At 39.1% G+C, this 20,546-nt stretch overlaps 1 protein-coding gene across 4 annotated transcripts in view; it reads right to left on the bottom strand.

Moving 5' to 3' along the window:
- Nucleotides 1–12,313, bottom strand: part of LOC120465188 (cadherin-like protein 26) — a 38,391-nt gene extending 26,078 nt beyond the window's left edge. For 2 of the 4 annotated variants that reach the window (XM_089124172.1, XM_089124173.1), the window contains exons 1-4: nucleotides 10,889–12,310; nucleotides 9,269–9,385; nucleotides 8,970–9,125; nucleotides 8,706–8,850 (exon numbers count right to left, since the gene is read on the bottom strand). In XM_089124172.1, the coding sequence (XP_088980298.1) occupies nucleotides 8,706–8,850; nucleotides 8,970–9,125; nucleotides 9,269–9,385; nucleotides 10,889–10,924 (454 nt within the window). In that variant the 5' untranslated portion in view covers nucleotides 10,925–12,310. Of the gene's footprint in view, nucleotides 1–8,705; nucleotides 8,851–8,969; nucleotides 9,126–9,268; nucleotides 9,386–10,888 lie in introns of all 4 variants that reach the window. The other 2 variants (XM_089124174.1, XM_089124175.1) reach the window with 2 other exon arrangements.
- Nucleotides 12,314–20,546: the final 8,233 nt, after the last annotated feature.

Here is a 20,546-nt window from a genome sequence, read left to right as displayed (position 1 = left end):
AAAACATTCTATGTGAGAATTTACTAGTAGCTCCTGTCCAGTGGGATGTCATCACCGAGATCCAGCAAGCCAATATCCAAACTCCTGCCCCTGCAGAATGTCCGGCCGACCTCATCTTTGTTCCAGAAACATTTCGACCCCGTCTCCTTGATCAAGTCCACTCAAACCCCAGCTCTGGTCACCCCGGAAACAATGCCACAATCCACCTTCTCCAAAATCGTTTCTGGTGCCCCACGCTTACAGCTGATACCACAAACCATGTTCAAAACTGCACCGACTGTCAAACCTCCAAGTCTCCCCGAAAATTACCTGCTGGTCTGCTTTGTCCTCTTCCCACACCTCAACGACCATGGTCACACATCGCCATAGACTTCATCACCGACCTCCCTAATCTGCATTGCTCTGTCTGCCTCGTCTCGACCCTGCCTGTACGACTCTGTTTAATAAAGCTGCAAATGGATTCCTCTGTTCCCTGTGGTTCATTACAATGACGATGCTGACTCGCTATCTTCAGTAGTGAACGCGCCAGAGAGAAATGCACATTTTATAAGGATTACATAAGCAGAGAGCAGTCTGTAGTCTGTTTTCTTTTGTTTTGAATTGATCTGTTTAAAAGTACACATGTGAGGCAAGTAGGCTACCTTTTACGCTGAGTTTCGTTCATTTATGAGACGAGCTCCAGTTCACATGCCGGCGCCTCCGTTTCTTATCAATTGTCTGCTATATAGAAGTAGGAACTTCTTATTTATTGAAGGTGCCATAGAATGTGAAATTGAATATATTTTGGCATAGTTAAATAACAAGAGTTCAGTACATGGACATGACATAGCCTACAGTCTCAAACACTACTGTTTTCTCCTTCTTACTTAAACTACACTGTGTAACTTTTTTAGTTTATTCTTAGCTAAAAACACTTAGTTCTTCAAAAATATATGTGCTCATTAATGTATATTTACTTTGTTCAAGTAATAAAGTATTCTCGTGAGTGTATAATATGCCATTGAAAATACATACGGGGAAGGGGTTCTAATGTCGGGTCGCCATGTTGCCCCTCCATCTTGAAAGTAGGGTAGACTGGGTACAGTTGAGACACTTTTTGTGTTTTAATTTTTCACACAAAAATAGATATTGAAAAGATGTAAATTTCCACATGACATTGCCACACGACATTTCATTAGCTTTTAGACTATAGATATTACCTATAGACTTTTAGACTATAAGATATTACCAATCAATATTACTCATAAGTAGTTTATATTTTCCACAATTAGCTCATAAAAGTAAGTTGTTTTTTATGTGGTACAGTTGAGACAGTACCATGGTACAGACACCCATTTTTAATGATGTAAAGGTAACTAATCGTTCATTGAAAATATAATAAATAAAGTCAAATAAAAAAAAATAACAATTGGGCAACATGTTTCTTTATTCATCCATTCAAATTCATTAATTGAAGAGTTCAGATGCAAAAGCCTCTAAATGCCATTTGAAATTTTCTTCTTTAATGATGATTTTTATCAAACTTGTATATTTAAGTTCAGTAATTTTACTTAAATAACAATTAATAGGTAATTATCATTGCCATTTAAGTGAAATTACTGAACTTAAATATACAAGTTTGATAAAAATCATCATTAAAGAAGAAAATTTCAAATGGCATTTAGAGGCTTTTGCATCTAAAATCTTCAATTTTATTTTAATTGGGACTGGTTAAATTTTATAAAACAGAAACAATTTAACATCGGTCTAGTACGAGTTCACGGGTGGGACAGTCAAGGGTTTGACTGCCGTTCCAGTGCACTTTCAAGGGTAGCCAACTGTTGGAAAAACACAGGTTACAGGTTGTCTGGAACGCAGCATTAGTTAATCAAGACTTTCACTTTCACATCTGTCCTGTAATCTTATTCATTTAAGACGTATTATGATCTAAATATTTTTCACACTATGAGAACTTACTATGACTAGCCTACACTTCAGAATGAAAATGTTAAAGCCTACAATGTAAACTTTTCCTTGCGCTAGTGATGTCGTACAACATAAAGAATAATGATAGCACTGATAAAAGTTACTTTACTAAGATTAACTTGCATTCATCTGGGAACCTGATAACTGATGTTTTGCAATGGTAAAAAAAAATAACGAAAACATAAAACTATTATTCATTTTACATAGATGCCATAACCTAAATTAAATTACTGCAAATTATAATAGTTTTCTAAAATAACCTCATCACTTGAAGGAACACTCAGGGACGAGGTCAAACTGGAAGCCATGTTAATTTTGGACTACATTGGCCACTGTAGGATTTAAAACGAAATCGGAATTGAGAGGAACAGAAATTAAGACTGCGTCCCAATTCACTTACTTATACTACGCCCTAAAAGTATGTACTCTTTTTGTGAAGAAAAAGTACATACTTTTGACTGTGTAGCAAAAGAGTAGGCAAGCTTTGGGACATACTATCACGTCATCTTTAACAGACGACTCTGTCGCGTGCTGCGTGCATCCTCACCGTAAACTGCCCTGTCAATCATCTTGTCACAGTTGAAATCCTCCATTCAATCTAATTTGACTTTCTACCGTTTCGGAGCACGTTCATCTGCCAGTCGTGGGTATTTCATGAGGAGACTCTCCTCGTGTTTGCAATTTGAATATAATGATGCATTTAAAAAGTAATGGCTAAACGTATCTTTACAAAAGTTCACAATACTGCTGCATATGCAATATAATGTGGACAACATTGAATAAATTCATTTTCGTCAGGTTAGATACTGATAATTAATCACTCAAAGCTCTTTATCTAAACCTCTCTACACAGCCGCGGGACCAGTGCGGGACTCGCGCGTCCTCAATGTCTGTATTTTTTTAACACTTTTTACTCGTGTTTGTAGTTCTAACCAAATCCTCGTCCACCGTGCAATGGTTTGTGGGCAATATCAGCTGTTAGAGTGTGCATCGATCTACACTTCGGATTCTGACCGGATATAGTAGACCATCCGGGTATCTTTGAAACACTCATTTCAACATACTACGATTTGGGACGTACTAATTCTATTTCGAATACTATTTAGGACGGATAGTATGCGAATTGGGACGCAGCATAATATTCACTGGATGGTCATATACCTTTTCACCGCTAGATGGAGGTAAAAATCACACAGTGTAGCTTTGAATCTCGTTTTTGAAAAACACCCCTGAAAAATAGGCGAATCTCCACATAACACCGACTGTGACGCAACAATCGGGATCATTAATATGTACGACTCCAAAAATTTGCATTTGCCAGTCCACGTTCAATGACAGGTGGAACTGCGGAGCCGAAGCATGGCATTTGCTCAGTGTTTGGATGTACACATGAACACAAAAGCATTTTAGTTCCTTCATCCGTACCTCTGAAACAATGGGTTAATTTTATTTTCTCTGGAAATTTCCAAACATTTCACCGACGACTGTTTCCTCAACTTGGGCCAAGAGCTGACCTCGGATCGAGCTACCAGTACACTTTCTGATGTGTAATTGTTGTTCAAGTTCAGACAGGTAATCTTTCTCTCAAAATCGTTCAATACTATTTATGCATCAGGGTCCTGACTCTCTGTGGTCATTAAAAATCCCAGGATGTCTTTCGAAAGAGTAGGGGTGTAACCCCGGCATCTTGGCCAAATTTGCCCAGTGGCCTCTGTCCATCATGGCTTCCTAATCATCCCCATATATACCAATTGGCTTCATCACTGTCTCCTCTCCACCAGTAAGCTGGTGTGTGGTGAGCGTTCTGGCGCACAGTGACTAAAATATCAACTTCACATCGTTTCTTTTGAAAAAAAAAAAACTTTTTTAAATTGTGAATAAATTATATACAGAAAGCGATCAAAGAACAATCTTTCCACACAGCGCGAGTTTATCTGGACACTTGCCAAACTCGTTATGAATTCAACGTTACACTGCACAACAAAGCTCTTGCTGGGTAACACTTTAGAATACGGTTCCTTCGTTAATGAATAACTACACAAGAACTAATGAGTAACACAATATTAACAATCTAGTAACTATTATTAACTAACAAGAAACTCTGATTAACGAACTAGTAAGTAATAGCGCACAGACGAAAGTGGTAGTTCACTATTAAGTAATCAATAACTACTATTTTTTTAATACTTCCCAGAGAACTACTGAAAAAGTTTATTAATAATCTAGTAACTACTATTAACTAAAAGAAACTCTTATTAACGAATTAGTAAGTAATAGCTCACAGATGAAAGTGTTACTAGATACTTCTGTGGGAATTACTAATTATTTGGATTCGTATTATAAAGTGAAGATCATTGGAACTAACTAGTAATTACTCAAGTGTTACTACATGATCTAGTCATGATTTGTGCAAATGTTTGAGATTTTTGGTGAACTTTAGTAACTTTTAGAAAATGTCTTTAGTAACACTTGAGTAATTACTAGTTAGTTCCAATGATCTTCACTTTATAATACGGATCCAAATAATTAGTAAGTAATAGCTCATAGATGAAAGTGTTACTAGATACTTCTGTGAGAATTACTAATTATTTGGATCCGTATTATAAAGTGAAGATCATTGGAACTAACTAGTAATTACTCAAGTGTTACTACATGATCTAGTCATGATTTGTGCAAATGTTTGAGATTTTTTGGTGAACTTTAGTAACTTTTAGAAAATGTCTTTAGTAACACTTGAGTAATTACTAGTTAGTTCCAATGATCTTCACTTTATAATACGAATCCAAATAATTAGTAATTCCCACAGAAGTATCTAGTAACACTTTCATCTGTGAGCTATTACTTACTAATTCGTTAATAAGAGTTTCTTTTAGTTAGTAGTTACTAGATTGTTAATAAACTTTTTCAGTAGTTCTCTGGGAAGTATTAAAAAAATAGTAGTTATTGATTACTTAATAGTGAACTACCACTTTCGTCTGTGCGCTATTACTTAATAGTTCGTTAATCAGAGTTTCTTGTTAGTTAATAATAGTTACTAGATTGTTAATATTGTGTTACTCATTAGTTCTTGTGTAGTTATTCATTAACGAAGGAACCGTATTCTAAAGTGTTACCCTCCTGCTGTATTTACATGATCGTGTCTGCATTGGTGAAAGCATTAGAGAGAGCAGAAACTGCATTGCAATAAGATCGTGATCGACAGACTGTCCTCTGCTTGCTGAATGCTCATCACAGCAACATTTTATGTGATAGGAATAGATCTAAATACTTCAAAAACAACTTACGATTCATTAATCTCGATAGCTGTAATAGTAAAAACGTATAATAGCTGCAGTAAAATTATTCGAGAGAGTTTCACATGTAATACATAGCTATTTCATATGCAAGCATTTCAGCCAATCACAGCAGAGGCCAGTTACACACAGCAGACACGCCCCTTCAAACAGAGCGTTCAAATCAGAGGCTAAAATCAGTCTAGGTAAATGCCTTTTATTTCTAAATTATGACTATTTTTGATCTAAAAAAAAACATACTAACATTATAAGGGCAACCCAGGAAACATTATAAAATCATTTTTTTAGAAAACATTCTAGGGCACCTTTAAATCCAGGAAATTGGTTGATGAAACATTGATTCAAATTAAGATACAATTAATACAAAACGAAATTCAGGTTAATGAAAGGTTTTGTACTTTCTGTTTGATGTCTCTGTGAAGCATCTTTTAGTGCCGCTTTCAGAGCGCTCAAGTCCGTAACATTGTTTTTTCCTCATAAATGCAAACACGAAAAATAAAATTAAATCAATATTTTATACAATATGCTGGTGTCAGGATCTAAGGACTCTTCAAACTACAAATTGGAAGCTTGGAGTCTGGATATTAACGAGGATATTCATATGGAGGACTGGATGAATGCATGTAAAGAGGCTCAATCACAAACAATGAACACCCATCTGAAACTTCCACAATACAAGTGGTTGATGCGGATTTATATAACTCCAGTTATACTTCATAAGTATAATGAAAATGTTCCTGACACTTGCTTGAGATGCAGTGAGGCTAAAGGTACATTATATCATTGCATATGGGAGTGCGAAGAAGTTAAAACATTTTGGAAAGGTGTGAAAAAAATAATAGAGAAGATCCTTGATGTTAACATTCCATTGTCACCTTTACTCTTTCTATTACATTTATTTCCTAAGGAGATCAAGTTAAAAAAGAAAGAGTATATATTTATAAATATTTGCATTCTTCAAGCAAAACGGCTTATTTCTTTAAATTGGAAGAGTATTTGTGCACCAAGTATAGGACGTTGGCTAAAAGAAATGGTAACAAATATGTCAATGGAAAAGATGACTTATTGTCACAGTCTCCGTCTGTACCGTTCTGTCTACGTCTTCTTCACTACACTTCCCAGGATCCTCTTGTCTCCTCACCTGAACTCACTCCCGCAATCATCCACCTGTTGATCATCCTCATCATCTGTTTCACCTGTTTTTCACCTCATTATGTTTGATTCATTCTTGTATTTAGTTTGCCTGTGTTCCTTCATTCATTGTCGGTCGTTGTCAGTGTTACCCTGAGTTAGTGAGTGTTTCTGCCTGTTTGCCTGTACCTGTTTTTGAGTTTAACTAAAGTAATTGAATGGGCTCTATGCACGGCGTTATTTCCGGTGAAGGATTAAGGATGCTCGATAACTTCCGCCGATCATAGAGTCCAATGCAATACCGAGAATTTATATTGAATTTTATACTCCATGGTTATACTAATGAAACGTTAGTCACAAAAACAGATAAAACAGACACCCTTCGTTGTGTTTATGCTTCTTTTTAAAATTATATTAAATAAACATAACTATATATAAAATTACATCTAAACATATGTACGTTTCGTTTCAAAGACGGGAGGACAGTAAATATTGAAGACTCTGCCATAATCCCGTTTTCTCCGGTTTTCCTCCGCTTTAATCTACACAACCGGAAATGGACGAGCATCCTTACGTCAAATGCGGAACTTATGCGTGCATATAGCCCATTGGAGCATTTGCCTCTTCTGTCTTCCTCTGCCAGCACTCCAACACACACCGTGACACTTATATTTTAAGGGACAAATATACAATTTTTGATGGAGTTTGGAGATCTTTCAGATCATTTTTAAAATGTGGTAGACTTGGAAATGTCTTAATAAAAGACTAAGAAAAGAGGAGGTATAGAATAGCAATGTAAAATTCTGAGAGGCTGTTGTTGTTTTGTTTTTGCTTTTTCTTGTTTTCTTTTTTTTTATTTTTATTTTTTATCATAAATCTGAGGCTACCATAGGTGGCTACGCCACTGCATGGGAGGATGTTTCAGCCCCAGCGCCACCAAGTCATGTATTTTCAGCTTAACCAAGAGTTGGCCTGAGCTGGTTTACTGCGTACCTATTCAGAGGCTGGGTCCTAAATGACCAGATTACACTTTAAACTGTTCAAGTAATGGATGTTAACTTATGTAAATAATTTTAATGAAATATGAAAAAAAAAACATACATAGGCAAATATATCCTATATATTCAAATGTTCATTTATATCATACCTTGATGCGATTTTGTAGGCTAGTGTATTCTTATTATTGTGTACAGAAATGGAACATGGTGAATAGGCCTATATTTATACAGGTTGTCAACCCTATTTCCGGTCCGAGCGCTTCAGATGTGCACTTTGATATGGGATGCAGCTGTAGTTAGCAATAATTTGTTAATATTGTGACAATAGACATACATTTTGTTATTTTAATTTTCAAAATAACTAGTGGGGAAAAGTAAGGAACTTCATAGCCTACTTCATTAAGTATTCATGTACTTCATTAAGTATTCACGTAGCCTACTTTTTCCCCTCACAGGGCAGCAACACCACATGCATTGTTTTACATTAAACTGCACTAAAGTAGGCTATAGCCTATAGTTTAAATGTATAAACCTTGCAAACACCCAGATACCATTACAAAAATAAACAATGTCCAGAGCCATAAAAACATTTTTCATGTTTTCAACGTTTCCAAATGACAAATGAAGCCACACAATGGTGACTAATGAGTTAAGATGAATAAGAAGAAAAAACTTGTGGCTTTTAACTCTCTATTTGAGGAAATGAAAACATAATACATTTACATTTAAATGTGAATTTAAAAAAATCGCAGTGGATTAAGGGGTAGGATATACAGCGTAGGATCCATTTATGTATCCTCTCTTTTACGGGGAAACGAAGGGTGCATTTGGCGTCACACTGAATTGAACTGAACTGAACTGAATTGGGACAGCCTTCATTGTGCCACGGTGACGTAATCGACCTTCAAATGCGACACAGCTAACGTCACTTAAGCCATTGTCACTTCCTTCGTCTCATCCTGCTCCGCCCGGCCTTCGCCTCATCCTGCTCTGCCTAAGCTCTGTGACCCAGGCCCGCCTTGGCTTCCTCCTGGTCCCATTTCCCTGCACGGGCCTGGCCCTCCGTCATTTTGCAATAACCATGTTACATGCCTCAAATTAATTTAAACTTTGGTTGTATAAAAAAGTTGTGTCATGTGTAATAATTCTAGTAATAAATAAATGTTTGCTTCTGTGTTATAAGATGTATATTTTTATATATAAATATAGTGGTCTGCAACGACGTTAACATTTTTAAAAATGTATTGTTGTGGATGAACTAATCAATCAATTTGACAATATCATAAATATATTAGTGAAGTGAACTATACTGTGTTACCTTGAGGATCTGACTCATCCACAGTCACTTGGTAGACCGACTGCTGAAATTTTGGAGCGTGATCATTTATGTCCAATATTTGGATATGAACCCCGAGTCTTGTTTCCACTTCATTGTTTGACTTGTCTCTTGCTTCAAATGTCAACTGTAATTGAGTCCAGCGCATGTCATTATACAAGCCTTTTTTGCAGTGTATTTACATGAATTTCAATGCTATTATGAAATGAGTGATTTGTTAATAGTATTGAAATTGGGAGTACTTACTTTGAGAACTTTCACTCCTTGTTTATTTTCAAAGTCCACCTTACCATATACTAAAACATATCCTTCGTTATTAATATCGAGAATACCCTTTGGCTCTAAATCCACACCCTGACCCTTTAGCTCGTATCTGACTAAATAATACCTTTCAAATTCAATCTGAAACACAAACAACATGCACACTTAAATGTTCACATAATCATGAGCATCCAATACTTGTACACATACGTAATGTGAAAAACACAATACAAATGAAATGGAATTCAACAACAAAACCGGTAACTGTTTCTAACTCCACTCACCTTGCCTAGTTTATATGGAAATGGACCAGGGTTTTCTTCCTCAATCGTGAAAGACTCGATGATCCATGCACGCTTCTGTCTTCCCCTGTCAGCCCACACACACACAGTCCAGGTAAACTGAGATAAAAAAAAGAAGTCATGTTATGAAAGTTGTTATCAAGGTTAGGTTATCAATGCGTGAATCTCACAAATTCCGGCCATAACATGTCCTATTTTACCAACATTTTCATTACCTTCAGTGCTGGTTAGGTTACAAATTGTAGTTCATCGCTAAATACAAATTACATAAATTTATTGTATTTAGTAATGTAATCTATCAAATTACATGTAATATAATCTGCTAACTTTTAGATTACTTTTGACCTAACTTGTTTTTCACATTGATTTGAGTAAAATCCTTTATCATGTTGATGTTGTATATATATATAACAAAAAATACAAAGAGAAAGAAAAAATAAAAATATACATATTTTTAACAACATGAAGTGGGTCATATATAGTTATATATAAACTCAAATAACAATAATAACAATTATATTATTATTACATTTTAGGCTACATATCTAGAAGGTGCCTTTGTCCAAAACATACAAAAAAAGGAACAAAGCAATTTGTCAAATATAAGTCATAATACAGGTTAGACAATAATAATAAAGTGCTATGATTATCACAAATAAACAAAATATTTTAATACACGTCATTCATAAAAAAATTTAATATTCAATTCATCCACCCCATACCTGCTACAATTGATAATTACCTATTAATTACTTAAGTTATCGATGTATTCCACTTAATACACAATAAAACAATATACCATAAGATTCGTTAACAACGGACCTCTGGTGTTCTTCTAAAATAAGGGCGAGCCACAAATCCGTGAGTCCAGTTTACAAACCCGTGGGAACGTATAGCGAAAGGCACGGTTTATGAATTTGTGGGTGCAGATTGCAAAAACTGAAGGCACGATTTACAAATCTGAAAGCGCGGATAAGAAGCTCGTGGGTACCCAGATAGCAAACATATGTACAGTACATCACGGAGACATCTATTTGATGTGCATATTTACATCTAGAAGACGTATTTTAGTGTTTGCTTATCTGCAATACGTCCTGTCAGATGTCAAATAGACGTTTAGAAGATGTCTTTAAGATGTAAAATCATTAAACAGTTAAACTATCAGATGTTAGTAAAGAGCAGATGCTTTCCAGATTAAGTGATCTTTAACAGACACCTTGCAGACGTACGTGTGCTATCTACGGTTTATTAATCTGTGGGGATGATTTGTTAAACCGAACAGTTTGAGAATTTGTGAGTATGGTTTATAAACTGAGCGGACGGATTGCAAAATCGCTGCCACGGATTGTTTTTTTTTTTTCTACCACAGCTGACTTCCCGGGCTTCGTATTACTCCAAGTCAACAGAACTAATTAAATAAACATGCAGTTTTTACTATAAGAGACATGGAAAAATAATCAGATTTCACCTGACTTTATACAGTGTGATACACTAGGTTTCTGCAACATGAACACTATCTGTGGAATATGAGCAGAGGAACATGAGCTGGCGTAATGGCTAATTGCTGTATCCTGTATCACATCACACAGGCCTTGAACTCACCAGCACCAGGAGCAAACTGACAGGAAGGGTCTTCATGTTGAAGCAGATCGTCAAGAAATCCAGTGTGAATGAATCTGAGTTTCCTTCTTTCTCATAGAGCAATAGTGTTCACTGCTCATTTAACAGATGGGAGAGGGGAGGGGATATTCAAATCAGGGAGGGCAGGGACTGGTTCGGTGCTATTTTACTATCACTGATAAACTATTATAGTTTTAGTTCATATTTTGAATTACTTGTGTGTTTTAATATGTCTAGTTTTATTGAATTTTAGTTTATTTAGGTTTAGTTATTTTAGTCCTTATCTTAAACTAAACCAAAATGAGAAATATTGCTTTGACAACTAGCTGAAAAAAACAACAACACTTATTTAGAATTCTTTGAAAACATTTTCGAGCAGTAAATTGTGAAAATTATCTGACACAAAGCACACCTATCCAACAATAATGTCATCAGATGGTGTCATCAGAGCACTTGCCTGCACATATTTCTTGGTTTGAAAATGTCTAAAGGCCTCAACAAACAAACTAAAAAGCCAATAACCCTAGGTTGCTTGAGGAGGACTTAAGGTTGTAATGTCATGTAAAAGACAAAGAAACAAACTTAAATGTTTTTGTGGAAATAGAAACACTGTAATAAATGAGTATTTGTGAGTATTTACTTTGCAAAAATGTTCACAGAGCCGTCGCAAGTATGACTACAAATATGGCATTTCACTGAAAAACAGTGAGCTAAAGCATAGTTCACACTACATGATTTTAAGCCAGATTTAAGCCCGATTTGCAAATCGTTGAGCTTGCCGTCAGGTCAGGGTTATCGCGTGCAAACCGCGGGGGATTATCGGGGGATGAACGCTCGCTAGTTTGTTAGTATGAAAGAGCCAACAACGTATCAAAGACGGTCGCAGACGCCTCGCAGACATTCAAAACATCTATTCGTGTCTCAGCCGCAAAGCTTCAGCCTCTCTCTGTCTGAGGACATGGACAGAGAGGCTTAAATGATAGTGTCTGTCAGTTATTATAACATATGACAAAAAAAATTGGCTAAATTATGTTGCATATTCCTCAACAGTTCTTGTGCTGATATCAGTTGACACAGAACTATTTTTGGAAATCATAGGCTATATTGTGCAAATGCACGTGTTTCAACGCAGTCAGAGCCGACATTTCAGTGCCAAATAATTAGGTCAATAACAATTTAATATACTGCAAATAGCCTATTAAATTTTTATGTTTATTTATAATTAATTTAATTAATTAAATTACAATGGGGGGGTTGCATTTCAATTTCGCACAGGGCCTCGCAACCCACCTACGATGGCACTGAATGTTCATAACAGCAAAATTAATACTTTTCAATAAATTTCACACATAATGACAAACAAATGGCAAGTAACATTGAATTAAGTGTGAATTTAAGTTAAAAAATATTGAAATACTATTATCTTTGTTTTATTTTACAGTGAAGTAGGTTTTAAATTTGTAATGTAGTCCTCAAATTGCATTGACTTTAAAACTCAGGATATATTTATATATGTAGATAATTTATAATATTTGAAACACTGTAAATATGCTCATAATCTGTAAATTTGAAAATGTTTATTCTGACTAACCCCAACTGTGATATTTTTATTCTCATATTTTTTATTTTTTACATTTTTTTATTATAATTTGAATTACTGTGTTTCCTGTTGTATTTGTATATGCACTGGAAGCCTCAGCGCCAAAACAAAGTCCTTGTGTGTGCAAACACACTTGGCAATACAGCTCTTTCTGATTCTGATTCTTCTGATAACCATTTTTATGAGAAAATTAAATTAGTTAGAAGATTAAGTTTTGACACGCTGATTAAAATCATTTGAATTTATTGCCATAGTCAGGGCAATTAAAATATGATTTGTACCTAAGGACAACTTGTGAAGAGTAAATGATGTTTGCATAAAGGATTCTTTATTGTGTTAAGTTAAAAGTCCCTTCATTTAGTCTGGCAGGGATTTTATTATTTTTGGCCAGCAATCACATTAATAAATCAAACTTTCTGTGATGTTTCCCTTCCTAACATTGCTTGAGGATATTTACGAGCATCATCTTTGGAATCTTTGTCGAACAGTACATTATCTAAATGATCTGATACAAAGACACACCTATACCAACAATAATGTAATTAGATGGTGTCATTCAGAGCACTTGCCTGCACTTTTACTACACATCACTGCATGGTTCCTGAGAACAGAACAGGTTTGGCAAGTTAGCACACGCTAAGTGAGTCTATGTTAGTCCATTATTTGAATTTTACAAATTTTACTTTAGCAGTCCTTATTTGTTCTATTGTGTGATTGTAAAACTAGCATTGATTTGTTATGGAAGCTTGTTTCCACCAGTGAATAAAAAAAAAATTAATAATAATTGCGACATTTAATCTCAGAATTGCGAGAAATAAAATCACAATTGTGAGATATAAAGTTGCAATTCTGAGAGATGAAGTCGCAATTCTGAGAAATAAAGTCACAATTGCAAGACAAAGACACTTTATCTCACAATTCTGACTTTATATCTCACAATTGTGATTTTATTTCTCACAAAACAGTTTTATTAAGAAAGTGACTGATATGGCTGTCACGGGGTGGATGCAGGCAGACGAACAGGCAGAGTCCAAAAAGCTCCAATACAAAGGTTTAATCACAAACAAACAGGATACAGGCAGGCGGAACACAGGGTAACATTAACATTGACTGACCAGGACAGACTGAAGGAGATGGAAGTAAATACACAGAGGAATCAAACTAAACGAGGTGCAAACAGGTGAAAATGATGATGACAGGACGAGGAACAGGTGGCTGATTGGGGAGTGAGTCCGGGAGTAGAAACAAAAGGATCCGGGGAAGTGTAGTGCAGATGACGAGACAGACTGGTGCAGACAGAGGACTGTGACATCACTCCCCCCTCCCGGTAGGCGTGACCTCACGCCGTAACATCAATGGGGAGGGGGGGTGGCACCCTGGAGGCTGTGGAGGGTGTGGTTTGGAGGAGGAAGCCCCCCCAGGGCGGAGCAGGATGAGGGCGTGGCCAGGGCGGAGCAGGATGAGGGCGTGGCCAAGGCGGAGCAGGATGAGGGCGTGGCCAAGGCGGAGCAGGATGAGGGCGTGGCCAGGGCGGAGCAGGATGAGGGCGTGGCCAGGGCGGAGCAGGCTGAGGGCATGGCCAGGGCGTAGCAGATGGAGGGCGAGACCAGGGCGGAGCAGAAGGAGGGAGGACCCCTGGTGGAGCCGATGGAAGTGGGGCTGACAACACCAGGGGGCCGACTGACAGGGGCGGAGCAGATGGGAGAGGAGACCAGGGTGAAGCTGAGGGACTGACGACGTGAGGAGCTGATGAGGGACCGTGGGAACATGGGGACACCGCAGGCTCTGGTGACTGAAGTGATGACAGGGGTACAGAGGGACACGGTGAGGACAGTGAGGGAGTGAGGGCCGATGGGTGACTGGAGGGAGTGAAGAATCCAACTGAAGTGGGGGGGTGAAATGACGGGGCAAGGCAAACAAATGGAAGTCCAGAGTTGAAGGACGGGTGATGAGGGACCGAAGGGAATCCAGAGGGGCGAGGGAGCCTGGACGAGCTGGTGGACAAAGGGGCCATGGAGGAGCTGAGGGAGGTAGAAGCCACGGGGGAGCCGATGGGACCGGGGGCCGAGGAAGGGTCGAGATGGAGGAGGTGTGAGGCGAAGGCCGGGGATCCGCTAACCCTGCTGGGTCTTGATGGCGATGGGACAGGAGGGCTGATGGGTGAATAGTGGGAGGAGGCGGGAGAGGGAGGCTGAGTGGGATCCTGGTCTCTGGCTGGGCGGTCTGGACGGTCTCTGGCTGGACGGTCTCTGACTGGACGGTCTGGGCCGTCACTGGCTGGACGGTCTGGACGGTCTCTGGCTGGACGGTCTGGACGGTCTCTGGCTGGACGGTCTGGACGGTCTCTGGCTGGGCGGTCTGGGCGGTCACTGGCTGGCTGGTCTGGACAGTCTCTGGCTGGACGGTCTGGGCGGTCACTGGCTGGACGGTCTGGACGGTCTCTGGCTGGACGGTCTCTGGCTGGACGGTCTGGACGGTCTCTGGCTGGACGGTCTGGGCGGTCACTGGCTGGACGGTCTCTGGCTGGACGGTCTCTGGCTGGACGGTCTGGACGGTCTGGACGATCTCTGGTGCGGGCTGGACGGGGCTGGATGGAACCAGCGAAGAGGAGAGCTTGGGCTCGGCAGGGCTGGACGGAACCAGCGGAGAGTAGAGCTCGGGCTCGGCGAGGCTGGACGGAACCAGCGGAGAGGAGAGCTCGGCGAGGCTGGACGGAACCAGCGGAGAAGAGAGCTCGGGCACGGCGAGGCTGGACGGAACCAGCGGAGAAGAGAGCTCGGGCACGGCGAGGCTGGACGGAACCAGCGGAGAGGAGAGCTCGAGCTCGGCGGGGCTGGACGGAACCAGCGGAGAGGAGAGCTCGAGCTTTGCAGGGCTGATGTGGAGCACCGACTTTCTGGGGACAAGAACCAAACGGGGTCGCCGAATTGGGTGGAGGATCCCCAGAAAAGTCACGGCGTCCATGTTTCTTTGGGGTCGGTCAATCTGTCACGGGGTGGATGCAGGCAGACGAACAGGCAGAGTCCAAAAAGCTCCAATACAAAGGTTTAATCACAAACAAACAGGATACAGGCAGGCGGAACACAGGGTAACATTAACATTGACCGACCAGGACAGACTGAAGGAGATGGAACTAAATACACAGAGGAATCAAACTAAACGAGGTGCAAACAGGTGAAAATGATGATGACAGGACGAGGAACAGGTGGCTGATTGGGGAGTGAGTCCGGGAGTAGAAACAAAAGGATCCGGGGAATTGTAGTGCAGATGACGAGACAGATTGGTGCAGACGGAGGACTGTGACAATGGTTAATTTGTGATATTTACCTAGCTATTTTTTAATTTTATTCACCCATAGCTGGTGTTCAACCCAGTCCCACTAAATGCGTCTTTATAGCACTCATATGTTATAGAACTATGGAAGGCCAAATGGGCCAAAACGTGTGAAACTGTACACACGTTATTATGTGTTAAAACGTAAATTGTGTGTTAACGCATAAATTATTGAACATTAGCACTACCCTGATAGCAATAGACTCCAGGGTGGTTCTGCCCTCAAGTCCCCAGGTTCGTTGTTCTCTCAGACTCAATTTGACCATGTGCACTGTAAACTTGCGGACTTGCTTTAGACACTGAGCGGATTTGCTGACCAAACATGCCTATTTCAACCGTCGAGTAACTAAATCATTCTCCGCACAGTGGAAAGCTGCAGCCAGAAGGTCAGCGGTGACATTATTATATTATTGTTATATTATATATTATATTAAATCATGATACTTACATATGTGTGTGTGTGTGTGTGTGTGTTCTGTTGCAGCTTACAATTTGTTCAAGTGCCACCAGTCTGTTTTTGGAGTTTCATCTTTTCCGTTAATCTCAGTAAAGTAAAATTAAATACTGTTTCAAACTTTATTTAGCCAGCTATTTTGTCAAATACTGACACTCGTCCACACTACAGCATTTGGGCATATTGCAGGTTAGAGGACCAAACGAGTCAATGTGTGGAACAATAATGTGGGAACAAGATTTTCTTTAAAATATACTACTATAATGTTTTTGTGTGAAAAATGTACTTCCGCATCTGAAAATGGGCGTGACATAACAGGTTGATGTAGAGGTTGATTCAAACAACAGGAAAACAATGGATCGCAATGACATTTCGATTATTACCATATTATTATACCATATTATTATTATTATAGAGATTATTACCTTCATATATCAGTTATTAGCAAGGCTATTATTGATCATCTAGGAGTATTGGAACTTTCCAATAACCGAAACTAATAAGCTTTGATCAGGCGTATGTCATGCTCATTAATATCCATCCTGACTAACATTATATAGCGTAGCGTTTTTTCATCGAGAGGCAGAGAGATATTTGTATTTCTGATACATGTTTTTGTGCTTGTGTGGGAAATGCAAGGCGATGTTCAAAGCCGAGGAAAGTCAGTGCTGCAGGGAGGTTGACGCATACTACTGGACATAAATAAATGAAGAGGGATCAGTCACCTTTTACCAACAGTTATATTTCCCTTAAGTAAAGTACAATTTTTTGATCATGCAAAATGTCTTGACAAAATTACATGAGGCAAAGCATTTGAAAAGCCACGCCCTAGAATGTAGATTGACCAATCACAGCGCGGCCAAGAACGAGCACCCACAGAAGTCCGACACTTTTTCACAGCGCTCCATTGGCTTTCAACACAGACATCTCATATTTTGGTCTCAGCGGGCTATTACCGTCGTAGTTTTATCCAAAATATGGTTAAACGTTGTGCCTGGGGCATTTGTAACACAGATACGTGTTTCCCAGAGAGGTTGGAGGGGGGTGTCAGTTTTTTCCATTCTCAAGACCGAAGTAAAATCCTGACAAGTGTCGTCTTTGGATTAAACTGTATGGACGTCCTCAGTCAGCTAAACCACTCAAAGATCAACAAGCACATCTTTTTTGCTTCTAACCTTTCTGTGAAGTTATACTAGTTAGACCAATTTGTAATGTTTTAGGTTATTATTTCGGTTCTCATAACGGTTGTTGATACGCTAGCACACACTGCTAATAAATACAACTTTATACTCGTGTAGTCCGTTTACTTTGTAATAACGATTATAGAAGTGAATAGAGACCTACCCAGCTTTGCATGAACAGTGTTGCTCCCTGATATTTTTAGTCCCAGCCTCCGTCTCGATTAGTAGGATATGCGGTGGTTCATCTGTAACCGGGAACGTTATGCTTTTACCTCTATTTGGATGCCTTGTTGTTTCTTGCGTTTCACCTGTATGTCTTGAATATAGACCTTATTCGCAAATACCAGAAGTAGCGAACCGCGGCATGTTGCTGACATGACATCTGTCCTGCTGCCCTTAGCAGCGCGCAGATTTGAGTTGAGGGGGAGCTTCATCTCGTCGGTATCAAGAGAAGTTAAGCTTGATTGGTGTGTGGACCCACATCAAAATTAAATAATAGCATTAAGTAAAGATCCGTCCGCCAGCCGTAACCTATCCGAATATTTATAATGATCTCGATCATACAGTATCCGTATAACGTACAAATACAATTTACCTCAACAAGGCAACATGAACGTCACTCGTCTCATTCGTGGAGGTGGAAAAACAAGTGCTTTGTGACATGCAAGATTTGTTATATTAAAATGTAAGTGCAAAAGAAAAGGCATGAGAGTCGGTTGTTTTTGTCAATTTTAAGTTTTCATTTAAAATGTTTGTGATTTTAATATAAGTACATGGTTACATATTTGACCACTTGCTTGAGCAACTTAATATATAAAAGTAATGCATGGAATAATTGCCGTTTATTACGTTACATTGTTGAAATAATGAGTATGTGTTAAAATAAAAATAGTGAGTACCGGGGTGTTCGTGGTACAGCCGCGGATCAGTTATGTACTGCAAACGCAACATATTTAAAGCACTTGCGTCCTGCTTCTGTGCCGTATACACACCGCACACGCATTGCACACAGATTATGTGTGAAACCTGTGGTAAAATGATAGGAACAGACTTTTCTGAGGGGAGTTGGCTGAAAGTTTAGCCTATTTATCCTAGCTAGCCTCTCCTGCACTGTCTCAACCCTGTCTCCTTCCTGTCACGTTTTCTGACAGTCGGTATCTTATCGCTTAAAAACGAACTGTTCTTATTGCTGTTGTTAAAACAGCCGTGTATTACACAACACCATCACGCTGTTTAAAAAAAAAACAGTGATAATATCATGGATAATCCCGGCGCTACCTCGCTTGTCGACAGCCTTTTAGACAAACGGGTCAGCGCGTATGGTTGGGTTGCGGAGAGTTCAGGTTACGGAGAGTTTGTGAGTTATAACGGAAATCATTATGAACATCAGCTATGCTAATTATTTCCCATCTGCCTTTCTGCTGTTATCTCGGGACGCTTGTCCCGAGAAAAATGGCGTTCGTCAGGTCCAGTTTTGTGTCCAGCCTCCCACGGGGATTTCGGATGCCCCAACACCTGTGATGAGACGACTCAACGCCTGTGAAGAGACGACTCAATGCCTGCGATATGTTATGGCGCCGTTTTATTCATAAACAATATTTATATTTAATTTTATATTTAAACAATATGAATGTAAGCCAGAGGAGAACTGGCCCCCGAATGAGCCTGGGTTCTCCCAAGGTTTTTTCTCCATCCAATCTGATGGAGTTTGGTTCCTTGCCACTGTCGCCTTGCTTTTGGCTTGCTTTGAGCTTGCTCAGTTGGGGTTATTTAGTGTTTAGCAATGTTGTTGATCTGTGTTGTGCTACTTTCATGTTATCAGTGTGAAGCTGCTTTGATACAATCTGTATTGTGGAAAGCGCTATATAAATAAATGTGACTTGACTTGACTTGACTTGGATCGGCGTTCGTAGATCGACTGGTAGAGAATATTTTTCAAAGATGGCTTCTTCCTGTATTCGCGAAGTTGACTGTGTGTATAAAATATCTTCTTATTAAAATAAAATATCATTGCGCTGGTGACGACAGCATTTTTTTATTTATTTATTTTTTTTAAGCGGCCGAGAGTTCGGTGGTGGACGGACGGCAATTTCACATTTAGGCTAAACGTAAAAGTATTGTTTGTTTTCATTAATCAAATAGCCAGAGAAACCAGTGTTAACAGCCAAAAGTTTTTTCTTCTTCTTTTTCATCAACTCATTCGTCACCATTGTGTGGGTTTATTTGTCTTGTGGAAAAAAAAACATGTACATTATTATTCAAAATTTGTTATTTTATGCAACTTTAAATGTGTTAAATAAATAATTCATGGCCCTGGGCGTTTATTTTTGTAATGGCATCTGAGTGTTTGCAAGGTTGATACATTTAAACTATAAAGTCAGTGGGGGGAAAGGGTAGGCTACTTCACATTTATGTGAATAGCCTATGAAGTAGGCTGTGAAGTTCATTCCCCCACTGGTTATTTTGAAAATTAAAGGAACAAAATGTTGGTCTATTGTCACAATATTAACGAATTGTTGTTAACTACAGCTGTGTCCCCCAATAAGTGCGCATCTGAAGCGCTCGGACCGGTCCATTGTTCTTTCTTGTCGCCAACTGCCGATGACGAGCGGAGTAACGTTACCTTGCACTGGACTTTTTATATTCAACTGGTTTTAAATAATTCAAATAGGGTTGAAAACCTGTTTAAATATATTCACCATGGTCCATTTCTGTACACAATAAAAAGCACTAGCCTATGAAATCACATCAATGTAGCCTGTGAATTACACTGTGCAAACCACAGTAGGCTAATACTATCCACCAGATGAAGGTGTCACGGGGGGAATCCAGGGAAGACGAGGAGGAGAGTAGAATAAACACTAATTTTAATAAATGGAGTTCAGGAACAGGTTGACAGCATGTACAACACAAACAATACCGGACAAGGGAGTGAAGACAGGCAGGAACTTAAATACACAGTGACGGTGATTAACAAATGACAATCAGCTGTGCGGGAGGTGATTAGTGTCCATGGTAGCAGATGAGGGCGGAGAACTCAGACGAGGGGAACACGTGGAGAATCAAAACACA

Source organism: Pimephales promelas, chromosome 20 (assembly GCF_988280905.1).
Source record: "Pimephales promelas chromosome 20, fPimPro1.hap1.1, whole genome shotgun sequence".
NCBI lineage: Eukaryota > Metazoa > Chordata > Actinopteri > Cypriniformes > Leuciscidae > Pimephales > Pimephales promelas.
This window is presented reverse-complemented; position numbering and strand designations above follow the sequence as displayed.